The sequence below is a fragment of the Ciona robusta genome, chromosome 10, assembly GCF_009617815.1.
Source record: "Ciona robusta chromosome 10, ASM961781v2".
Taxonomy (NCBI): Eukaryota; Metazoa; Chordata; class Ascidiacea; order Phlebobranchia; family Cionidae; genus Ciona; species Ciona robusta.
The window spans coordinates 207,892-232,609 of record NC_143244.1 but is presented as its reverse complement, the minus strand read 5'-3'; the positions used below and the strand labels follow the sequence as shown (position 1 = coordinate 232,609).

Here is a 24,718-nt window from a genome sequence, read left to right as displayed (position 1 = left end):
TAGGTTATAAGATGTCTATGAACTTTGAATAGGTCTTATAAGATATCAATGAACAAGTTATAAGATATCTATGAACATGGCTGATACATCAATCCCAAGTCCAAGTCGACGTACGTTAAGTTCTGGGGTAAGTTGGACGGATGATCTTCCCCTTTGCCAACTATCGGACGTTGGTATGGCATCAAACGTGGCGTATCTGACCGACGGACGACAAACCGAAGCTTTCCCTTACGAGGATCGAGCGTTTAACTTTGCGTGAGTTGAAATGTTGAAGTAAATTGGTGTTTTGCATTTATTAGCTTTAGAATTACCACAGTTATCCAAGTAAACCATACGACCGAATGAACCATACCTGGTTTAATGAGCCGTTCGCAGTACGGCAGCTCGTACTGAACTTAATAAGTGGTGTTTAAGTATTTATTTAACTTAAACAGTTTCACTTTGTGTGAATTTATTTTGTTTTATATAAATGGTCCATTTTTTTTATTCATTTTATAATGCTATTACAAATTCTGCGGAGATTGCAACTTCTTCTTCTTATCATTGCTAATCATTCTGTTTTAACAAAAATTTGAGAGTCGATATTACGTAACTTTATTAGAGACAGTTGTAATATTAATGGAAACATAAAAATATATCTCTGTAACTTCTTTATTGCATCACAACCACAGCACGGACTACGATTGTTATTTATACGGGGTGTTCGATGGTTACGAGGGGAGTCGCGCTGCTCACTTCGCGGCTGAACGATTACCGGCTGAGTTGTTGCTAGGACAACTAACGTCATTCGTGAACGAGAAATCCACAAAGAACATCCTCCAGCAAGCCATCAGTATCGTTGAACGAGGTTTTTTTGAGTCGATCGATATTGAACTCGCAAAGATAACACATCTGCAATCGCAGGTAAAGAGGGTTGGTGGTGTAGTTTGTTCATCTATAGTTTGTACACAGTGTCCTAAATTATTGCAAACTGTTCACTAAATGTCAGTTCTTCTGGTTTCCCGTGTAGTTTAAACTCACAAAATAAAACAAAATACGTTATGATAAAACCTATCGCCGGCACTGATATTGTGGTTGGAGAGCTTTTACAAACTGCCATTGTTTTTAAAACTCTGATCAAGATTCATTTTGTGTTAAAATGACTGTTGTACTTATTTAAAGTTAAACAAGCACTTTATTTCACCACAATCCCTTGGTATATTCCACAGTTACCTGAGCGTTTGACTCCCGAATCAGCAGAGCGACATTATTCATCCATAGTTCAACAAATAAAGTCACTTAATGACTCAATAAGAGGAGGGACAACAGCTGTTGTTGCGTTGGTGGTGAACAATAATCTGTACATCGCTAACGTGGGTGACAGCCGAGCATTGTTGTGTCAACGTGACCCAGGAGGGGTAGTGAAGGTTAAATTCGATCTTATGCATATGGTGTTACGACACATGAACTTGAGATAAAGATGGAGTTTTGTTCCAAACTTGGTTCCATCATTGCAATTACCTGGTTATCTCGCAAAGTCATTCAAATTGCTTTTTATTTCTTTGGTGTTTTGATTCATGATCATGAATGACTCTTTTTTATCCTCGTAGGCGGGGCAACGACAGTCATTAAAACACTGGTGGTCTGTTTCATACACCTCGTGCCCGCTTACGAGTTACCACAAGCAACCACTTGGTTGGAACAATTGCTATTAAGTTTGTTGCTGACCGACACATACGCCCGCAATGGTGGAAGCATCGCCTCAAACCACTTGTTCTTTTTATTAACCAGTGAACAAACACCACTACATGATAATTGCTTGCTCTGGTCTAACTGCAAGCGATCTTTTCCAACACCACCCAACCACACATAAGTAACCTTTGATTTTACCCCAGGTTCAACAAATCACCGTTAATCATGACATAAACAATGAGGACGAGTTGGAACGACTTTCAAAGCTCGGGTTGAATGTTGAGAAGATATTGGAGAGGGGAAGGCTGGGTGAGTTGTCTTCAAATTTAAATATTGCTTTGCGATAGGTATCGTGAACAGACACGCGTGTGTTGTCTTCAATAATATGTTCTTTACGCGTGTGTGCCTTGAACTGCGTGTGATCTCCATATCTTTCCAATCCCACTTCACCAATTACTTTCTAAGTCTCCAACATAGTGACATAGTGACAAACATTGTCGACTAACTTTTAAAACACAGGCGGAGATAGTTATTTATTTGAATCTAAGTTGGTTTGTTTGGTTGACCAATCAATGTAGTTGTCAGGTTTGGTGCAAACAGTGAACACATGTGTTTTGGTGAAAATTTATGTCCGTTGGACTTTGTGAATCAAACATTTGTTGTTTTTATATTACATTTCCTGGCTGTGGGTATTTTGCCAACCTAAAGAGTATAATTGTAACATTTACATTTACATGATAAAATATGCCAATGTTGTATTATACATGGTGGGTGACACATGAGGTTTTCTTATGTTTACAATATTAAAATATACACAAAACAACATAGTAGTGACAACCATGGATAAACCACTCCATCACACATAGAATACAAGACATTTATTTCCAGGAATGAACGAATGTACTCGTTGTATCGGTGATTATTGGGTGAAAGGGGGTTATAAGAAGAACCCCGATTTAAAGGGGGCAACGAGCGAACCCATTATTGCAACCCCCGATATTTATGGGGGGTTACCCTTAACTGAGATAGAAGGTGAGGGTTGTTATTGGGAATATTTAACATTTATTTTATAAAATACCTGCTATATCTTGTAATGATGTTTCCGTGTAAATTATGTTTATAAGTGATGATTATTTATATTTAATAAAGGACTTGATAAATAACGAATATAGTAGGACAGGCAAAGACAGGATACCTTTAGCACATAATATCCAAATATCCTAATCACGTTTTAAACAATTAACAACGGTCTAAGGGAGTCCTGGGGATGTGGTTTTATAATTTTGAATGTTCTCCGTTTACTACCAAATTGGAGGATAAAACAGAATAAAAGGTGTCCCATCTTTCCCCGCCCGAATATGAATAGGTGTCCCATCTTTCCCCACCCGAATATGAATAGGTGTACCATCTTTCCCCGCCCGAATATGAATAGGTGTCCCATCTTTCCCCGCCTGAATATGAATAGGTGTACCATCTTTCCCCGCCCGAATATGCATAGGTGTACCATCTTTCCCCGCCCGAATATGAATAGGTGTATCATCTTTCCCGCCAGAATATGAATAGGTGTACCATCTTTCCCCGCGGATAATATAAAAGTTTTTAAAACTTTGATTGCAGTGGTATTTCAGTACAAGGCAACATTGTTATTATTTTTTGTAGTTCTGTAAAAAACAGCTTACAAATGGTGTATTAAGCCTGATAGAGATTTTCCCAGCATTTGTTTCTAAGAATCGATATTTCAATGTAGTATACATGTCGTCTTCAACAGGGTGTACATTGTACAATGTATATTTAACTTAAAAATGTATTATCATTAAATATTAGTGTGGTATATTCTGTATTGTAATATGGTATAATTGGTTAATGTATTTTGTAATACTGGTGTTTTGTATTCAATGTATTGTGTATTTTCTATATTGTAATATATTGGGTTAATGTATATACTATATATATTGTATTATTTATATTATATTGTATTGTATTATTGTAATATTTTGCACTGTTATAAACAATCTTCTCATCAAAGGTGGTTTCCTTGTCCTCATGTCAGATGATGTTTACAAATCACTTGAACAATCAACGGGGCACGAAAACGCAAACATAGATATCGCAAACATGGTTTCGCATGAGATGTTATGTAGGAATACCATGCAAGGTTCGGTGATTCCTACTGTTGTTATGTTGTAATAATGTGTAGTGCATTTTGTTCTATATGGGTGAGATCCTACAGTGAGGCATGGACTTATATATAGGTCCTGGTCAGTCCATATAGTGTCTTACAAAAGATCTCAACCTTATGTTAGAACGACTATTATTGAGCGTCTATAAACTGCCTCAGTGGAGTCTAGATGGTAGCACCCTGGGTGTTGGGGTAATGGAGTATAAAACAATGTAACCAAATCTATAGTGGAGTGCATTTCTCCAACATCAACCAGTCTGATGATGGATTCGCGATATCGATAGTTCGATTTTTTAAACTAATATATCCTTGTGGCACTGAATGCCAAGCTGTGTAGCTAGGCAAAAACAGTTCTTATACCTTATAGTTGTTGTCTTCTTTTCCATGCGCCTGTCTCTGTAATACACCCAAAGTCTCATGCCCTTGATAATTCACTCAACATCCACAGGCGTTGCACAAAATGTGATCGACAAGATATCGTTCACGCACAGTAAAGCATTCGGACGTGCTCATTCATTAAGCAGAGGTGATATCACACTGGTGGTCCGTAACATCAGCCATCCACTTGGCATCGACGCATTGCCCGACATCAACCCTATTCTACCAGGTTTGTTTCGGGATTGTCAAGTATTCTCTAATAATATCATACTTTTATGTTGTGAAATTTATTTATATTTTTTGAAGGATTGTTTTTTATATTTTGTGCGTTTTTGTCCAATTTTTCTAATATGTTGTCTAATATGTGTTTCATACACCTCATACAATGGCTGTTAATTTATTAGTAACCACTGGTTTGGAGCAATGGCCATTAAGTGTCTTGCTCAAGGACACACGGGTCACCACTGATGTAACTTTTGTCGGTAAAATTAACGTTCATGTCGTTAGTGAAAGTTTCAAGAAACATCGATTGAGAAATCGTAATATTTATGATTTCCATGTTAATTGCATGTTTATATGATTTCCATGTTTCCCAGACTTGTCAGGTCGCCATCCAGTGTCCGTACCTTACAAACGAAACTCTCGAGAAATTGTTCATACAACTGGGGAATACCCTGCGGGAATTCCCACTTTATCTCTCGTCATGCCCCCACAATCGGGGCCAGAGAATGAACCCATTGACCTTACCCCCGCTGGGACTTCCCCACCCTCGGAGGACACCCCCACAAACTTAGTGGTGGGCGGCGCCACGTTCCCCCCCACCCCTCTAGAGAACCTCTACTATCGATCCAACGCGCACCAACCAGCCAAGTTAGACTCGCAGAACCGAGTGGCTCCTTATGTTAGTTTCGATACGTTCGATAACGAGGCTTGGAACAAAATGCAGGAAGCCAAGAAAGCTTTGGTTTCATAGGTTTCTGCCAACTCTGGTATACAGGTGTTTATAACTAAGGGAAGTTAGACACACAATCCTGTGAAACAAATCTAGCTTGCAATGTTCACTGGTTAATGCAGTGCAGAAATTCCAGGGTTGGCCTGTCCACCCTGCCACCCTAAGCTTGCCGCCTTTGATGTACCACGTGCCCCCTGCCAAGCGAAGATGGAAAGTTCTTGTTGTTTAACATCCAATGCACTTAACCTTGGGGTGGGAGTTCATTAAGCGAAGAAATCATGTTATTATACTTGAATATGTTCTTCTATGAGATGCGGTGTTTTAACTAACATGATACAGTAATATAAATGTATATTGACGTAACTGGTTTTGTTTCTTAGTTGTTAATATAAGGGAGACGGGTAGGTTGGTGCTGTGGCTCAGGTATTAGTCGCAACCAGAGATACAAGCATCGTTTCAAACTCTGCTGTCACCATTGTTGGCTTGTACAGACAATTGCTCTGGTATTTTGTTTCATACACCTTGTGCCAGCTTACCAGTTACCATGTATGTTACTTTTGTGGTGTTTTTTTATGTACACGTACGCCCGCAATAGTAGCAGCGTCGAGCCTTGAACTTATTACCTCTGGATCACAGGCAGGCGCGCTAACCACTTTGCGACGGCGTCGGGCGAGGCTGGTCCTGCTTGAATGTCTTCCATGTTTTTGGAGCCGACAACGTCATTTTAGTGTGGGTGATATTTTATTAACCAGTTCATTAAATGTCTGTCTATCGATAATGGTTTGTCCAGATGCGTTTCTCGTGCCAAGAACGTCACGACCGCTATAATCGGTTGATAAGTTTGTCACGAACGCATGACGCAATACAGTGTTTACTTGTAAGCAGGCATGAGGTGTATGAAACAACACCAGTGTTGTTGCCCTGGCGTGCGAGGATAAATAAGTAACACTTATAACCCCCACTGAATATACAGGATTGGTGGTTGGGTTAAATGACTCCATGCTGATCTGACTTCATATACAGGCTTCAGCGGGGTGCTATATCTACTGTAGTACTAATTGCTTTCATAACCAGAAACCAGACAGTTCATGATATCTTGCTATGTTTTATTCCTTTTTCTGGTATACAAGTACACGATACGGTATCGGGCAAAAGCTTACTTGAAGGCCGGGCAAAGGCTCGTAATAGCCCGTCGTGAGCCTAGACTGACCTCGAGGTCTCAGTGCCGATAGTGGCGTTTATTAAGTAGTTCTCGTTATTGTTTTAGGGCGAATTATATACCAAACAGAATCACGTGAAAACAGTATGACGTCATGCGACAAAATGCTGGAATCAATTTGGGCCTGTCAGAAGCTGAACGGGATATCATTAACATCGTTCAACGGGGGGTTTGTTTTCATGAGTGGTCTCCCATGAGATAAGTCGTATCCGCAGTGTTGACATTGATTGACGGATTATTGTGGTTGGGTGATGTGACGTCACTTTAAGCGTCATCCACATGTGCCGATCAGTTTAAATGTTAACTTAGTAAAATATAAAAGCTTATGGAAAATTGTTCTAAGTTAAGTTAAACGTCACAATGTGTAGGAACCGTGGTTACCTTAGTATTAATACTGTTTGTGGTGCATAAGGCGTACGTTTTATATTGTTTGTGCAGCATATACACAATGGTAACAGTTGGTGAGTTATGGTGGCGTGGATACGTCTGGCTAATATATAGAGCGATTGAGTCCACGTTCCGCAACCAACGTCGATCCTGCCCCAACGCACGCGCTATCCGATTCTACAATGCGATTGCACATCGTTGTAACGCATCGCGAGACAACTCGGTTTATTGTACAGGGATGAACGATATCGAGCTCAGGGTATTACTAGCCCCGTACTGCCTCACAGTACAGAAAAGTGCAAGGTTTATATAACGAAAAACACGTGTAGCAAAACATAAAACACGCCGTTGGCATGTGGCAATTGCCTCGCCTGGCATACACACAACTGGGTAGTTGTTTTGTTATCACGATTAGAATGACGGGTAAGTAGATGTTACGAAAGCAGCGAAACTGCATTTCATTCCTGTCATGCTTTTGTTTTCGCCATACAACGTTGCTTTATATTCGATCTTTATGCATTAGTGTTAAATTTAGTTATCTTTATATCGATAAATCTGTGCCCGTGCAGCCAACCGTTACAGTAGGTTGGGGTAACATAAGATTTACGTATACAGTCCACTACAGGCAGACTTTTATTGATTTAAAAGCGTATATTTTAGGTTGAGGTAAGATGGCCCATGTTTTCAATCTTTTTCTTCCGTCCTATATCCGGTAGTAAGCAAAGAACATGTACAGAGTTACGTAACCGCATCTTCATGACTCTAAAACAGCGTTGTTAGCTGTCGAAAAACGATTAGGAAATGTAGATATTATGTGCTAATGTATCAATCTTACTATATAGTAGGGTGGGAGATGGGACACCTTTAGCACATAATATTTAAATAACCCGATCTATAGGATCGGTCTATAGGAGTCGTGGGGATACGGTTTTATAATTCTTTGAATGTTCTTTGTTTACTACAAAAAAATGGAACGAGGAAAGAAAAGAAAGTGTGTCCCATCTTCCCCCACCCTACTGTAGTAGACACAATCACGTTTGAAGATACTACAAGCAGCAGGTTGCTAGATGTTAATACAGGTTAATGTGCCACACCCAGGTTACCGAGTATAACATGGGTGTGGTGGGCATGCGGTTTAACATCTGGCTCACTTGATTTGGTGTCAAATATTCCTCACACAGCGCTACGTTAAACAGGTTCCTGTAGATTAGGGATTCGTTTCCAAGTAGAAGTAATCGTGCGGTTTCATGTTTCAAAACGCGCAGATAAATTGTCAGTCGGTGCGAACTTTGGTTTATAGCAAAGGAAATGTATTGAGCAGTGAAGATGTTGGGTTAGCTTTCATGACTTTGTATTAAACCTGCTAATATAATGGAGAGGAATACAAGAGGTCGTTGCAACAGTTTGTAACAAAACGTCAAGGGCATTTTAGGTGGAACGGGAGAAACCTTTAAATTTATTTAGAAATCCTTGATATTTTTGCTGTAAGTGTGCTTTAGGTGTTTATATCGTTTTTGAGAGCTTTTTGTTGTGTGTTTTGCAATTTAGTCAACTGACTTAACAAGTTCAATGCATTTTTACTACTTGGTATATTAATCATTTTGTCGCTTGTATAACGTATCTAAGCAAAGTAGGGGTAAGTACAAAACCCAGGTTGTTAGAAACAATTGACGTTTACAATGCAGGTAATGGACTAACCGTGGCCTAAATGCCAGGTTTTATGTCTTGCTATGTAGCCACGCTGCCCACAGACGTAACATGAAATGCCTTTTGTTGTCGCAATTGTTTGGGTCGGTTATTTCAACCGCGGCCATGACAACCGCTGGTGTTGGCGTCCGTTGGAGTAAATTTGTTTAGTGTTTGAACACTTGAGCACTTTGTTCATATTTAAATGTTGCGGCATTCACATCTGCATTGCCGCATGAAGGTATATAGACCGCGGAATATCCTTACGATGCTATACGCGTGTGAATATATCTTTTGATGGGAGTCAATGTTGGGGAAACGAGGGACATCCTGTAATGATTAAGGTTCGGGTTGCAATTAAGCGCAACGGAAGTCTGAAGTCTGAGAATGAATGAATGTAACTTATTTATCCTTGCATGGCGGGACAAGGACAGTCGTTAACGGGTGTTCTGTTTTTTACATCTTGTGCCCGCTTACGAGTTATCCCATTTGCAGCTTTGTGGCTGGTTGTTTATTTTGAATTCATTTTAAAGAATGAACTTTTTCCATTCAGTGAGTGAATAATTAAAAACATTGATTCGTATTAGCGTTTGTCGACGGTTCACAGTTAGAGGAAGTTTGTTGCTGATTGATGCGAAAGATCTCGCACGATTTTGGATCGCAGCGATACTTGTACATGGGAGTTACCATTATAAGTTGCCGGTGATGTTGTTGATAGAGTTGGTGTAGAAAATGAAGCGCATGTTTTACTAAGATTGTGATAGCTTGGTTTTGTGAGGTTGGTGTAGTAATGACCGTTGTCATATTAAGGGTTTGTATGTTTATTTTAATAACAGACTGGTACGCTGCCGCCACTTAGCCAAACCAAAGCCGCCCTGTCCACGCCCAAAGGACCATCTATAAGACGCATCAGCTAACCATCAACGCTAACTGAAGCGTGACATTGCGATTTAATTAGAATAGCTGCGTGTCAATTCGTGTTGTTTTGATATTTGCGACCAATTTGCGTGAAACCGTAATAGACCAACAAGCAGAACTAGTATTGAACTTTGGACACTTGTATAGGATCCCCGCACATGTGCCTGCTCTCTGTTACACATCATATGCTTGATTGAGTATATCAGGGTTGATCATTCTCTGTTCATGTGGTCAGTGGTTAGCGGTGACGAGTTGAAACACTCAGTGATTATTTATATAGGAAGGAGGCGACTTGTGAGAAATGTTCTATGAGGGTTGCGTAACTTCGTTATAACAACTGAATTCAAGTAAAGTTAACGCTTTGGTTCTGAGTTATATACAAGCAGCTATTAGGTGGGAGTGTGTGTACTAAAAACTTATGTAAATGTATAATAGTATACGTTATATCACCCACAAAGTTCCATACGTGGTAACTGGTAAGCGGGCACGAGGTGTATGAAACAGAACACACGTGTTTATACGGTGGGGAGACATTCCTGTTCTATTTTGTCGTCTCAATTTAGAATTTTATCCAACGCAATGTGTTTAGTTTATCGCAGTTTAAGTTACAGTTAGTGTCGTGTTCATATCTCGTACTGTGGGGTAAGATGGGATACTGTTAGAACAAAGCATCCCCATAGTTTCAAACCGCGTTTTTAACAACTAGCAAAGCTCTTTTAGATGTAGGGAATACGGTTACATAATTCTGTAAATATTCTTTGTTTAGCACCAAAGGTGACGAGAAAACAGAATGAAACGTGCCCATCTTACCCCGACCTACTATAACATAGACCAAACTGTAAGACCAAGTTTTGTGACGACGTTGCTTTCCTATTAAGTGGTGGGATATCGTCAATCCGTCAACATAATGGAATATTATCACTCACTTACAGACGTTGAACCTACAGTCTTCGTCTCTATGGTTACGTTGTCGATAGTAGTCGCTTATATTCTGATCATGTGCATTTATATTTTGTCGCCTGCCAATGGAACAAGTGCTTGGATAGTTGGGCTGGGTATTTTGCACAGGTGTAAATGTACTTGAGGGCGTAGCAATTATATTTGCCTTTTTTATGTGTTTATAAAGATTGTTTTTTAAATTTTTGGCGATATTTTACAGTTTTATATACGTCATTACGTTGTGTCACGGTAAATAGGCATGAACGTAGTTAACATGGCATAAATTTGTTCATCTCTTTGAATACGATAACGAAGACTAAATTAATTAAATCAACTAAGTAAAGGGGATAAGCAAACAATGTAAAAAACATTAGTTGATAAGACGTAGCTAAACGAATCGACAGCGGAAATATTTTTGTAGGCCGTAAAATTGAACATAGTGGTTACATTGGTGGAGGTGTGAAATAGGTATACGCCGTTGACGATTGTGTGCAGGCGTGGTAATAACGTGCGTGTAACCAGCAAAGTGGAAGATGTAATTTGATTTTTAAATTACTGAATTCTCCAGACTGAATAATAATACTGTAGTTACCACATGCGGTACCATTCATTCTCTGTTTGTGTGTGCGACCGATTTTGTCCTAATTTATTTCCCTTTTAACATATGTGTGTATACAGAAACGGGTTTCCATTTCCTATTAGTCACGCAGACATATGGATTTTTTTTAAGTAATAACTTTTGCTTTGTATGTTTTATACCACGTGAGTGATGTTGTTGTTGAGGTTGCCTTGGTGGTAAACAAACGAATATTTACAGAATTATATGATCGTACATCCTCACGAATAAAAGAGGGTTGTTAATTTTTGAAAACACGTTCAGGAAATGTGGGATTCAGGTTTTAACGTTATCTATTCACATATAGTATGGTGGGGGAGGATGGGACACCTTTAGCACATAATATTTAAACATCCTGATCGTGTTTTCAATACTTAACATCGATATGTGGGAGTCGTAGTTTTATATGCTTCCCACCAAATTAGACGAGAAAATAGAATGAAAAGATGTCCCATCTCCCCCCACCTTACTATACTATGTACAGGTGATATGCTGGTTTAAAATATACACTGTGACCCACCACGTTACAATATATTAATCATAGAAAGATGACACATAAGCAAAATCCCCACACGCACACTAACAGGAAATTGCGCACGACTTTTGTATGGATTGATTTTTCAATAGAAACGAATTAAAACAATAACCTGGTTACTGGTAAGTGGATATTTTAATCTTGAGATAGAGGCGGTCTAGCCTATTATCCTTATACCCCCCTTTACAAGTAGACGATATACACATCATAAACGACACAACATATTGTAGATAAAATAATCTTTGCTTTTATATTTCACGCAACTGTATCACAATTCCTTAAAAACATGTTTGCGTCTAAATTAGGCGGGATATTTAAACATCACAATGTCTTGTGACGTCACATTATCCATTATTTACGAATGCGAATTTACAAGTAAATAAATTTAAAATTAGCGTTTTTAACCGTGTCATAAGTGTATATATTGTTAATTGTAGATGTAGGAATGTGGCAGATGTAGATGATGTCTGTACTTTGCGTTAAAAGGGATATCCGGTAAGATCATATATCGGTCTGCATAGGTCAGTTTACTCAGAGAACCAGTGTGTTACGCAGATGGTGGTGTTAAAGATTAGACAGGGGCTGTTATGTAAGTTACTGAATGGATAGTTAGTATATCTTAGTGTTTACTCACGCTTTCTTTTCTAAGAACATGACTGTAGTTTGAGATAATGCTTTATAAATTAAATTGTCTGGTCGAATGTGTTTATTTTGATAAGTTCTGTATTTATGTTTTTACTTTGATGTGTTATAACCAAAGTTAGTTATAACGACTGTTGTTCAACGTTTATAGACCGTGTTTTAGTTTTTGAATAGTAGTCCTATGGGGCAAGATAGGATATTGTTAGCACCTAAATATCATTTTTTCCAATGGTGTTTAGAAAAATTTTTCCACAAAAAGAAAAACAAAGGAAAAATTTTTCCACAAAAAGAAAAACAAAGGAAAATTTTTTCCACAAAAAGAAAAACAAAGGAAAATTTTTTCCACAAAAAGAAAAACAAAGGAAAAATTTTTCCACAAAAAGAAAAACAAAGGAAAAAATTTTTCCACAAAAAGAAAAACAAAGGAAAAATTTTTCCACAAAAAGAAAAACAAAGGAAAAATTTTTCCACAAAAAGAAAAACAAAGGAAAATTTTTTCCACAAAAAGAAAAACAAAGGAAAAATTTTTCCACAAAAAGAAAAACAAAGGAAAAATTTTTCCCATCTTACCCCACCCTTTAGTAGCATTATGTTATTTTAATTAAACACGGCATTTTTAATAAATTGTTTATTAGATGTAACGCCCACGCCTGTTACTTAACGACTTTTATACGTTGATTTTACCTCAATTTGTTTGATAACAAATATTGTTTACCGTTACCTCCCCTATTCTTGTATAGAGTGGGGGAGACAGGACACCTTCAGCATAATATTCCAATATCCTAATCATGTTTTAAACAAATATCAACAGTCTTTGGGTGTCGTAAAGATATGGTTTTATAAATCTTTGAATTGTCTTTGTTTACTACCAAGGGGACACAAAAATTAAATGAAAAGGTGTCCCATCTTTCCCACCCTATACGTATATTAATTCAAGCTTCGCCACCGAAAATATGACATAGAAGTTATTAATGTTACGGTTCATGCTTCTAGGTTCTTTTTATTAGTCATGTTGTATCATTTCTCTGTAATGTTGCGTGCTTACTGCTTACCGTGGTGCAATTGTGACGTATTATGTGTGGGTACGTCACGCAGCGAGGTTACGCTCTTCGTATACAATGGTATTCATTATCGTGTGAACAGTTAGAATATAATGGATCAACTCAGCCCGAAATCGTGACTCACTGCGTCCGCTTTGCCGTGTGACCTGTTCCTTGTAGAGTTGCGTAAGTTTCATCTTTGCACGGTTCGTTGACCTTTAACCACGTGACTGAAAAACTGTGTAATGTCAATACCGAAAGTCTTTCATCAGTTCTTACGTCAATCATGGGATTTGGGTCAGGTCCGATGGCATGCCTCACTGTAAAACCTCACTCATAAAGAATAGAATGTGCATATACAATGTTAGGGTAATGGGCCAACTCTGGTCTAATCCCAGGTCCCATGGCGTGCTTTACTGTAGAACCTCACCCATATATAGAATAGAATGTGCATATACAATGTTGGGGTAATGGGCCAACTCGTTATAACATTATAACAAGGGTGTTCTGTTTCATACACCTCATGCCGGTAGTATGCAGTGCGATAGAGCATGGCCTACTTAATACATTGAGTAGGCCACGGACAGAGTAAATATTTGCATAGTTCTCCGGCAGATACACGGTCATATACTTCTACAGACTACATCTCCTAATATTTTAAGACTGAATAATATAACAACATCTTATCTCTTGAAATATGATATTAAAACAAGAGATCACAGATCTAATGAATAAGCACGTTTTAAACTAATTAGCATAAGATAGTAGAGTCGGGGAAGATGGGAGACCTTTAACACATAATATCCAAATAGCCTGATCGTGTTTTAAACAATTAACAACGGTCTGTTGAAGTCGTGAAGATACGGTTTTATAATTCATTAAATGTTCTTTGTTTACTACCAAATGAAAAAGAGAAAACAAAATGAAAAGGTGTCCCATCTACCCCCACCCTGCTATATAAATTAATCCTTTTACTACAACGGTCGACTAGGCTCGATCAAAAACAAATCTGAAGTAACCAACAAAACGGGTTCTAGTCGCCATTGGTGACTGTGGAGCAGTAGGCAGAATGTATTTATACATGTATTATAACTAATGAAACTTATGACGTATGAGGATTGAGTGATTGGTGAAAAATATGTGTAAATACGTATTGTACAGCTCCTGTACCATGTGTTTATTGTAAACTTACACTAGTTAACGTTGTCGTCGCTTAAAAACGTTTGTTTTCATGAACTTTAACAAACCGTAATCACGCAGTAATTAGGTAATGTTAGAAGTTAATATTAATCATATGATGTTGAATTAAAAATAATGTTTCAATTACGATTAATGATAATACGGTATAAGAGTAGTGCATTTAATGCGTCCCAACTTAAATGCTAATAGTTTGATTCAGTCTTGAATCGTTGTGTGGATAAAACACGTGCCGTAGTTTCTCGCAAAACTGCCAGACAGTGTTTCCGCTATGTAAAGTGCATAAGGAAAGTAATCGTTAATTAATCGCTCATCGTGCGGTCTTAAATCTGAAAATTCAGTCCAAAAATTATAAATATATATTATGATTTGATTTCAATCAAGAGAATAAAGAATAAATGCTAGAATTGAAAATTGAGGTAAGTGCGGAAAAAGTCGTCCAAAAAACAACAACAAGAACAACTGTTCGACGAAAAAGGATCTATATGACCACTAACGTGCTCAACAATCAATAGAAGGAAATTCAGAAACAACGAAAGTCAGTAAAACAGGCTATTTTAAAAACGACTGGAGCTCCTTTTATGGTTGTGACGCCGACATTTACACACGTGAGTTGGTGGGTAGTTTGCCCTTCTTCTCTTCTTTGTACTTTTTGTATCCAATGTGTTAGTCAGCGTGGTGTTAGTGCTGTAAAAGGTTACGGTTTTTGCGGTTCGCTCTCTCTTTACAAAGTTGGTAACTTCACCTTCGTTGCGCCATACAGGCATACGGTGGTTCAATTAGGACAAGTTGTGTTTGGTTGGTCATGAGTTGAATGTCGCTGATAATTCCCATTTCTGTGATGTTCCTATCTACTTGATGTTCGTTACTGTATTTAAATACAGGTAAATCAAGTTCATGTTTATCTAGTTTGATTAAAATTATTTATGTTGTAAGTCAAACGTTGGACCAGAGACGCATTTCAAATAAAGAAAAAATGAGATTATAGCATGGTGCAACTCTGGTGAAACGCGTCGTTACATTATATAACGCGCCAAAGTACACAGGGATTAATCATGGCCTTTAGTCAGTACATAAGATCTTTGTTGTCATTGCACCACTGGTGTTTAATTAGTCTGTGATCATAAAACGTGCTAGACTTTTAAGTCAAGTGGTGCTTTACTTTGTCGTTGTTGGTTGTCAGAATCAGTTACAAGTCCATTTGACAGCGAACAATGGCAAGCATTCCAAACATGTTTGTTATGACACGTGATGACGTGAAATTACGCGCGAAAAAGCTGGATATAAACAGCTAAACCAGGGCAATAGGTTGAACAGTTATTTGCAAAGCGCCAGTTCGTTTTTTTATTGGTAGCTTCGGGCGAATAGCCAGAGGCAGCTCACAGCTTCAGTGGAATGTAGGAATTTTAACGATCTTCGTATCGAGTTGTTCATTGAAGTGAAATCCTTGCAGCTGACCAACTTGTCATGCGTAGTTGTCTCTATAGTTATTTTCGTTTTTAAAGTAATAATTTTGCAATATTACTTGATGTGCATTTTAATATATTTAAGTATTAATAAATATATTTGTATTATATTAAGGTTTTTGTTTTATGCACATTAAGGTTTAAAAGTGTCTAGCTTTGTAATAACTTTTATGTAATAATTCTTGTTTCTTAGATTGTTTAAGATTACTAAATAGTTTTTGCAATTTATATTATTATTTAATTTATTTTGTGTTGATATGCATGTTAAACTTTTCATGTATGTAAGCACGTAATATTTATAACTTTGCTTTGGTTCATCTGCTTATAATGCGTCATTGTACAACATATATATTTTGTCATGTGTATATATTAATATATTTGCAAGGGTTTCCTCTTTGTTAATGCATGTTGAAAAAATACCTTTTGTTTTGTATTTTTGTTTCTGTTTATTTTTGTATAGTTATTCAAACATATGGCACTACACATTAAACTTTTAAACCCCAAATGCCATAAATAGACCATTGTATATTTGTGCAAAAACTATATATATATTCCAGAATGCACAATATTGCTACCGTTTTATTTCCTGCTTTTAAATGTTACTGTCATGTTTGCGATACAATTTCATTTTTATTTAAAATTATCAAATTTAGTTTGTTAAGACTTTAAGATGTATATTTATATTTCATTTTATTTGTTGTGTTTCACTCAAGATTTCGCTAGAATTGTGTTAATACCCCATGCCACAGTAGATAGTGTGCCTGCTTCTAACCCTTTTTCCGCACGAAGTTAAATTGCATGCATTCCACATGATAATTAATTAACTTTTCCTGGTGTTTTTAGACTATAGAGTATAGCAAACTTTTAATGAAGTCAGAATGAGTGGAATATCTGTTGTTATTAATTCATCTGGACGAAGAAATGTTATTTCGAATGTGAGAGATAATTTAACCTACGTTGTATCCGCTTTAACAGATCTTCTTTTAAGTTTATTTTGTTTACTTTCTTGTTATGTTTTTCAACATATTAACATTGTTTTTGTTTATCTTATTATGTTGTCATGAATGAAAGCATTGTTGCCCAGTAATCATACATTACGTGTTACCTCCATATTTTTCTCAGTTTCCTTCTCTTCACTATAAGAAATCTCTCTGTAATGGAAGATATAAGTCTTCCTTGCCTTTCATAATATCCCTTCCAAAGACTTTCATTGTTAAACCCCTAACCTTATACTGTATTAAGTGAACTCCCACCTTACCATATATAAACATGTTTGTATACACCAGTATACAGTAGATGCGTTGCCTTCATCGCACAACTACTGTTCGTGCTTTGCTTCAATGTTAGTTGGTGGTATTTACTCAGGTAGCGAACACATTAGTTTTAATGAGGGCCGCGTAACAATTTGTTAATACACTCACAATCTTTCCCTTCAGCCCCCACCACCCATGGAACGTGAAGTCCAAAGTTTCTCTGAGTTTTCCTCCAATCTCCCCTTCAGTGTATGGACCCCACACCATGTGATGGGACCACAGTTCTACAAGCACCCCAACCATGCCGCACCCATGTTACCACCCCACCCCCCTTACTATGACGATCACTCGAGACAAATGGTTGCGAGTAACCTTATAGTGCTGACATCGGAAAAGGTGATAAATGGTTGAATGTTAAATTGATTAAACGCTGCCGAATATCCAGGGGAAGATGGATTAACCTATTAAAATGATATATTATATGTTTATAAATTAGATATTCACCTAAAACCTCAGCTTTTATATATTTCTAAATTTGTTATAAATATATTGGCCAGTAAAAATAATTAAAATTACTCAGCTAAATAACAATAAGAAAAAGACCAAAATAAGCAAAATAGAAAGTTGTGATACTAATTAAAAATCAATTTCTTGCTGAACAGTATTAGATTTTTATCAACATTGGTTTTGAAGCTTTAACAAGACTTAAATAAAATTTATAGAAGAAAATGCCAATATTAAAATTATAGAAGAAATGCCAATATTTTCATATAATTATTCGCTCAATTTGCACGCCAGAATTGTTACTGCCCTTCAACTGAATTTTCTATATATGTATGTGGTATACCTGTCGCCTTGCATAGTTTTAAATTTGTACTGACGTTTCTTTTGACATTTATCAACACTTAATCAGGGTAAAACTGTTTTTAAAACTTGCTACGACCCTTCACCTAAGTTTTCTACACATGTGTTATGTGCATACATACATACAAAGGAAACAGTTTGGTGTTGGGTTGCAAGTTTCAATCGTAGTAAGCTTGATGATTATTGTAGCGTGCAGGAAGAATTCGTCATGATTGCTTCCTATACGTCATGATTGCTTCCAATGTTATTAAACTGCTTGAACTGTTTGGTACACAGTTCATGGAACTTTGTCTACTGCAGTGCGTTGTTTACCTCTGTGTAGGTAGAGTTAAAATATCGATTGTTTAGAAAAGTATTGATGCTGCGTTGTGTTTGTATAAAGAGTAATTTATTTCAGGTTCAAAAAAATTCTCGGTTGATGACATCACCAGTGACATCATCTATGACATCATCATCAGATGGAGTTCATTCATATGTACGCAGGAAGAGCAAAGAAGATTGTTTAAGTAAACCTACAAAGAAGAGAAAGTTTGAATGCGGGGGATGCTACGACTCCAGTACCAGGTTGTCACCTTGCGAGGCTTTCTCGGCACACAGTAGTCGTGCCAAGAGACACGCGAGCTCTAGGCGTCGCCATGATGATAAAAGTAAAAGTTTGAAAGATAAGCAAGCAAAACATAGAAAGGAAAGTAGGAAGGTAAACGATTCTCACAGGGAGTCTGGGGAGCTTACATCTTCATCAGTTGAGGAACAAAACATTAAACAGTTTGTACCTTCATCTAAGAGAAGAAAGGTGAGAACTCATGTTTCCAAACCTCACCACCAACATTCTAAGATTCACCCGTCACCGTTACACAAGGCGCAAGTTGATCTGTACAACTTCTCCTCCGCTCGTCACCATGGCAACCATAGTTCTCGGTCGCCGCGGAGACAAAGATCAGAAGATCGGAGTGTCTTCCGATATGAGGAGTACTTGGGGAGACAAAATTCCTCCCAGGAGAGCGGTGAAATGTCCTCCGCAGATAATGTTCCAAGATCCGTCAGCTCTTCCAGTCCAAAGAAAAAGGTTTCTTCCTCAAGAGAGAAAGAAAAACATAGAAACAAGAAACATTCGCCGCCAAAACAACATTCTCATCGTACGAGAAGAAGAAGTTCACACAGAAGGGAACACGATCGAAAACGTGAAGAATCCAAAGATACTGATCATAATTCTAAACACAAGAAACAGGACAAGGAGAAGGAGATTGTGGAATGTTTAATCGATAGAAAGGATACACAGAATGCCAGCAAAAAGGCGGTGAGTACATTTAGCAATGTTCCGTTTAATATACATTTACAAACTTTTGCTGTTTGTGTCGAGTAAGTGAACATCTTCTTTGTAAAACAACTTTTCTGGAGTATATTTGGTACCAATGTTTCAATGTCCTTGGGTGTCTTTATTAGGGTGAATGACACGGTTTATTTATGTACGTTAAAATCCTATATCCTTTATACTGTATATTTAAAGGTGCTTGTCTTACCGGATTCTACCACTGTTGGTTTTGAAAGGACCTCACCAAGTATTGACAAACATGATGAGGTTACCAAACCAGAAGTCACTCAATGTAATCAAACTAACTCAGAAACCAATGGTAATATATATTATATCATATGAAACTTGTATTATTTTTAAGTAATTTGGAAATTCTCAATAATTTCGTATTAATGTTTTATTCTGTTTCATAGAAACCTCCTCTCCAACCAAAATACTTTCTAACTTAAGTATACACAACAGTATTACAAGTTCAACTGACCAAACCACTGTTGTTTCTTACTCAAGTATTGATCCCAAAAGGACAAACAGTGAGGTCAAAGTCCCACCACAAAATATTGAACTTTATATAAAAATTTTAAAAATTTTGGAGAATGAAGAGAAATTGGGAAAACTGATTCAAGACTCAGGTAAGACGATGAAGATGTAGTTTATTATGTTGCTTTATTACCAAGCAAACATTACCCAATTTTATTAATCTCAGGTTTACTTATTAAAAACCAGGAAATTTCTGCCAAAAAGCCCCTAAGTCGTGAGTACTTTGATGTGATTTGAAATTAATATTAAAATATTTAAAACCATGATATCTTTTAGCTTCAGGTCCCGTGTTCCATGTTAATTTTGATGTCGAACATCCTGAACTTGATAAACAAATTGATAATGGGGTTGATATTGATGGATTGGCTGATATTAAAAATGGAACGTCCTGTGCTATTATGGGATTGAAACAATCTAATTCGTTACAAATATCAGAACAAGCTTCTACAATCCAAAGCAATATTGAAGATGTTTCTGAAAGTATTGACGCTGCTACCATAGATATAAAATCATCTTTACAAAATGGTAATAAAGTTTCTATTGAAGGCAGTGAAACTTTAGATGAAGGGTTGAATAACTTTATTAATGATGATATGGTCATTGAAACTGATGTTGTGCCTGGAGCAAGTTTTATGGAGACTACAAGTGATGATGATGTGGAGCCTCCTGTATCTAGTGTGTCCACACCCACCCTCGAGCTTGATGAATCAACTGACTTAATTATCTGTACAATAATGGATAATGATCAAAAGGAGAAAAATAATGCAAAGGAAAGCCCTGGAGTGATGGACACAAATGTTGAAAGCCACAAAGACGTTGGGAATATTGCAAATAAACAATCTTTTGTAAAACTCCAATTTCCAGCTGCTAAAATAACTTTAAATGAGAAAGACGTCAAACCCCGTATGATTGACAGCTGTTGTTGTGCTTGTAGGTTGTTGAATCGTCCTCTGGTCGATCCCAGGGTTGGAAGCCACAGCAAGATGTATGCTGACAATCTTTTGAAGAGGTGTTTGGTTTGTTTTAAGCCAGTAGATCCAAATGTGATCTCAACATCTTGTTACAAAGATTTGAAAGTTGAGTTTTATATGGATAAGAATGAGGTTGGAGTTGGTATACCTTGTTGGAAATATACTTACACGGATGATGTTCAACATGTTACAAGGGTGACTGAAACAAACCAATTTAACTTGGATCTACATCTTCCACATACACCAAACATTGTTCTAGATGAAAGCTTAGTTGAAAAGCAACTCAAAGTTGCTCAGTTACCAGTATCACATGCTTTACCAACAAAAAAAGTTATAAAACAAGAACCTTCCTCCTCTTTACATCAAAAGTGTGTTGAACCACAAACTCTGCATGATCCACCCGCAGATCCAACTAACATTACACCTCCACCACCCAATCCAACAATGCAATCATCAAATCATCCCAAACCAATGGAAACCTGTCAACCAATCATGCTACCAGCAGAAGTACTCAATATATTATTGTCCGAACAACCTGTATTACCACCAGCAACCTCAACCATACCATCCACTGCACAAAGTGATCCTCCACAAGCCCACAAACCGCTCAAAAGAGTTTCAACAACAACTGACAATCAACCTCATACTCCACATTCAACAAACCAAAGTTTAGCAACAGAACAAACCAGCAAGCCACAACACTCCAACCAATCTTCTGCACTATCAACCAAGGCCACTGAACCTCCCAAAAAATCTTCTAAACCTATCACACATACTCTATTACCATTGCATAAACCATCAGCAGACTATACCCATGCAACCAGTAAAACGGCACCACACACAAACCAACCACCCACCGAACTAAGAAGATCACCTCCATTAGCAACACTTACACCTAATGCATCAACTTTATATTTAAATACACCTTCAAGCAACCAAAGTTTACAGACTGTATCTACCAACAACCAACCTACTAAATCACTACAAACCAACCCACCATCCATGAAAGCTACTCCACCTCCAAGGATGCATTACATACCATTGTCCCAGATTCCTTTACCATCAAACACACCTCAAGCTAACCAAAGCCACCAAACACTCTATAAACAGGCATCACAAACAAACCAATCATTAACCAAAGCTGCTCTACCCTCTACCACCTCATTCACCCAGACATCTAGTGCTTTACCATTGAACATGCCTTCAGCCAATCAAAGCTGCCAAATATATAAGCCAAGCAAGGCTGCGCATTCTCTTGGAAGATCACCCTCACCCCCTAACCACACACTAGATGTCCAAACCTCATATTTGGATGCACCTTCAAGCAACCAGAGGAGCTGCACAAATAAACCAGAACCATACAAACCGACTCAAGGAAAATCACCCCTAACGACCCATACACCTATTGTTTCATCTTCAAGTAACCAAATAATACAAGCAGCGGAAGCAACAACCAAACAAACACCAAGCAAGTCACCAAACCCCCAACCCAAGCAAACACACTCTACCACCAAACCAATGAAATTAACCCAAACATTATCAGCATCCAATACTCCCCCAACCCCCCCTACTACCCTCCACAAAAGTATCTCTCTCCCCCACTCAACCAACCTCTCAATCTTCCACCACCTTCCATTTATTGATGAACTGCCAACAATAACCCCAAGGAAAAGATCCCAAGAGCGAACTAAACCAAACAAATTTAACTCTTGCAGAAGCGTAACTCCAGACTGTCAGCCAACAAGAACCCCACCCAAGGAAATCTTTCACCCCACCACAAACTCCAAACCTGTTCCAACTTCAATGTTTAAAACCGAAAGAATTAATTTATTTGACAAGTTTGCTGCAGACATTACACCTCCTGTAAGCAGTCCAACCCATTCACCCTTGCCTGCTGCTCAAGCGATACCAACCACCCTTCCCTACCCATGCCACCCCTCAACCACTACACAGGGATCCCCCATCACCCCCAACACACCAAGGAACTTACACCAAGCCTCAACCTCCTATGAAGAAAGGTTTAATTTCAAATCAACTCCAAGTGAGAATCGCCCCAACCAGAGCAAACCTTATTCACTCCCAGGGGTTGGCTCCAAAACCCCACCACTGCTTACTCCTCTCTCATCCCCAAAGACCCCACCTTCACTTACCTTACTCATGCAAACTGTACAATCTCTTACCCCACAAACTGCAAATACACCCACTGCTCCTGTACCCACCCCACCCTCACCGACCGAGCATACTCTAACCCCTCCCCCCAGAACCCCCACCACACCTAATGATGGAATATCAGACGAAGACATTTTCGATGTTAGTGATACTTCCTCCAGTTCTTGGACCCACCATGCATCCCCATGCAACTCTATGGACGTATCACCCACAAGTATAGCCCCATCACCCACACCTATGGATCTATCACCCACCACCCCACCCTGTGAGCAACACCCTAACCCCACATTCACCCCCACAACCCCGTGCAATGTACGCCACACCACAATAGACGATAATGGTAAATACTTCCGTTACAACAACCAAGTGTATTTATGGCCATTCCATGGCGAACTTGACTTCAATGAAATGTCGGATGATGATGAAAGCGATGACGAGGTGGATTGTTGGAAATATGATGTCCGTGTTGACCTCACTAGATTGGAGGAAGACGGGTTCATTCCCAAGTGTTTCGCAACTGTAAGTATTTTAATACTTGTTATTTCATTAAAAAAATAAAGCAGGGTAAATACAAATCAGGTGAGCGAAGAGATGGGAATTAACAACAAAGCGATAGTTACAGTTATTAGAAGTTTAAACTGTCTTGTGTAGAAACGACCTATAAAAGTCTTGTATGAAATTTATGGTAAAAGCTCAGGAGCATTAGTTAAATATCATAAATATTATTTAAACCACAATTGATTTTGCATCTAACTAGTTTTGTTGACAAAGAGTATGTTTTAAAATTAGCTCAACTTGTATATAACTTTATACATACTTTCAGGAGATCATGGGCCACAGTTGTTGCACCTGTTGCCATGTTTATTGTTGTACCTCACCATGGGTGGCAATCAATGGAGATGATTCAAGTGAAGAGACTTGAATCTCACTCTTCTCTTTTTCCTCCCGCTCCTCTTTCTCATTTTCCTCCAAGTAAAATGATTTTAATTCCTTGATTTTTATTTCCCCATATTATACTGAATGTCAAATAGTTAAAGTTGTGTTTCATGCTGCAGATTTGTTGTTTATTTATTTCGCTCTTATGCAAGTTGCCACATGCAGTTATTATTTTGTTACGAATTAAAATTTTGTTCATTCTTGCGATTGTGTTAAAGTTATTCATTATTTTTTGTGTTGTACATTAAATTAAATTGTTTGGTGTATAAAAAGACACCCATGTTATAACTCGACAGTGAGCATGAGGTGTATGAATACACCATGTTTGTCTGGTGTATAAGAAGACACCCAGGTTATAACTCGACAGTGAGCATGAGGTGTTTGAATACATCATGTGTGTCTGGTGTATAAGAAGACACCCATGTTATAACTCAACAGTGAGCATGAGGTGTATGAATACACTATGTGTGTCTGGTGTATAAGAAGACACCCAGGTTATAACTTAACAGTGAGCACGAGGTGTATGAGTACACCATGTGTATCTGGTGTATAAGAAGACACCCATGTTATAACTTAACAGTGAGCATGAGGTGTATGAATACACTATGTGTGTCTGGTGTATAAGAAGACACCCAGGTTATAACTCGACAGTGAGCATGAGGTGTTTGAATACATCATGTGTGTCTGGTGTGTAAGAAGACACCCAGTTTATAACTTAAGAGTGAGCATGAGATGTATGAATACACCATTTGTGACTGGTGTATAAGAAGGCACCCATGTTATAACTTGACAGTGAGCATGAGATGTATGAATACACCATTTGTGACTGGTGTATAAGAAGAAACCCATGT

The 24,718-nt window shown here is 37.9% G+C and overlaps 2 protein-coding genes across 8 annotated transcripts; both read left to right on the top strand.

The window, feature by feature from the left end:
* Positions 1–70: 70 nt before the first annotated feature.
* On the top strand, positions 71–16,669 carry LOC149729206 (TGF-beta-activated kinase 1 and MAP3K7-binding protein 1-like). Its single transcript, XM_089887153.1, has 8 exons — positions 71–255; positions 672–903; positions 1,209–1,406; positions 1,875–1,980; positions 2,560–2,703; positions 3,698–3,826; positions 4,299–4,457; positions 4,825–16,669. The coding sequence occupies exons 1-8, from the start codon at positions 71–73 to the stop codon at positions 5,199–5,201; spliced, it is 1,530 nt and encodes a 509-aa protein (XP_089743279.1). The 3' UTR covers positions 5,202–16,669.
* Positions 15,105–24,074, top strand: LOC149729205 (uncharacterized). 7 transcript variants are annotated; one of them, XM_089887144.1, is made up of 8 exons: positions 15,105–15,243; positions 17,262–17,474; positions 18,340–19,239; positions 19,450–19,573; positions 19,668–19,883; positions 19,958–20,005; positions 20,068–23,450; positions 23,755–24,074. In XM_089887144.1, exons 2-8 carry the CDS (start codon positions 17,274–17,276, stop codon positions 23,851–23,853), a joined length of 4,971 nt encoding a protein of 1,656 aa, XP_089743270.1. In that variant the 5' UTR covers positions 15,105–15,243; positions 17,262–17,273; the 3' UTR covers positions 23,854–24,074. The 7 variants fall into 7 exon arrangements, with proteins under 7 accessions (XP_089743270.1, XP_089743273.1, XP_089743268.1 ...); XM_089887142.1 differs by lacking the exon at positions 15,105–15,243 and adding an exon at positions 15,690–15,830; XM_089887140.1 differs by lacking the exon at positions 15,105–15,243 and adding an exon at positions 16,636–16,760.
* Positions 24,075–24,718: the final 644 nt, after the last annotated feature.

Excerpts from the sequence above, each read along its gene's own strand:
- LOC149729205 (XM_089887140.1), top strand. The coding sequence starts at position 16,704 with ATGAGTGGAATATCTGTTGTTATTAATTCATCTGGACGAAGAAATGTT. Across the intron at positions 19,574-19,667 it reads AACTAACTCAGAAACCAATG|AAACCTCCTCTCCAACCAAA; the intron begins GTAATATATATT and ends TCTGTTTCATAG. Across the intron at positions 23,451-23,754 it reads TTCCCAAGTGTTTCGCAACT|GAGATCATGGGCCACAGTTG; the intron begins GTAAGTATTTTA and ends ACATACTTTCAG.
- LOC149729206 (XM_089887153.1), top strand. The coding sequence starts at position 71 with ATGAACATGGCTGATACATCAATCCCAAGTCCAAGTCGACGTACGTTA. Across the intron at positions 256-671 it reads GATCGAGCGTTTAACTTTGC|CACGGACTACGATTGTTATT; the intron begins GTGAGTTGAAAT and ends TCACAACCACAG. Across the intron at positions 3,827-4,298 it reads ATGTAGGAATACCATGCAAG|GCGTTGCACAAAATGTGATC; the intron begins GTTCGGTGATTC and ends CAACATCCACAG.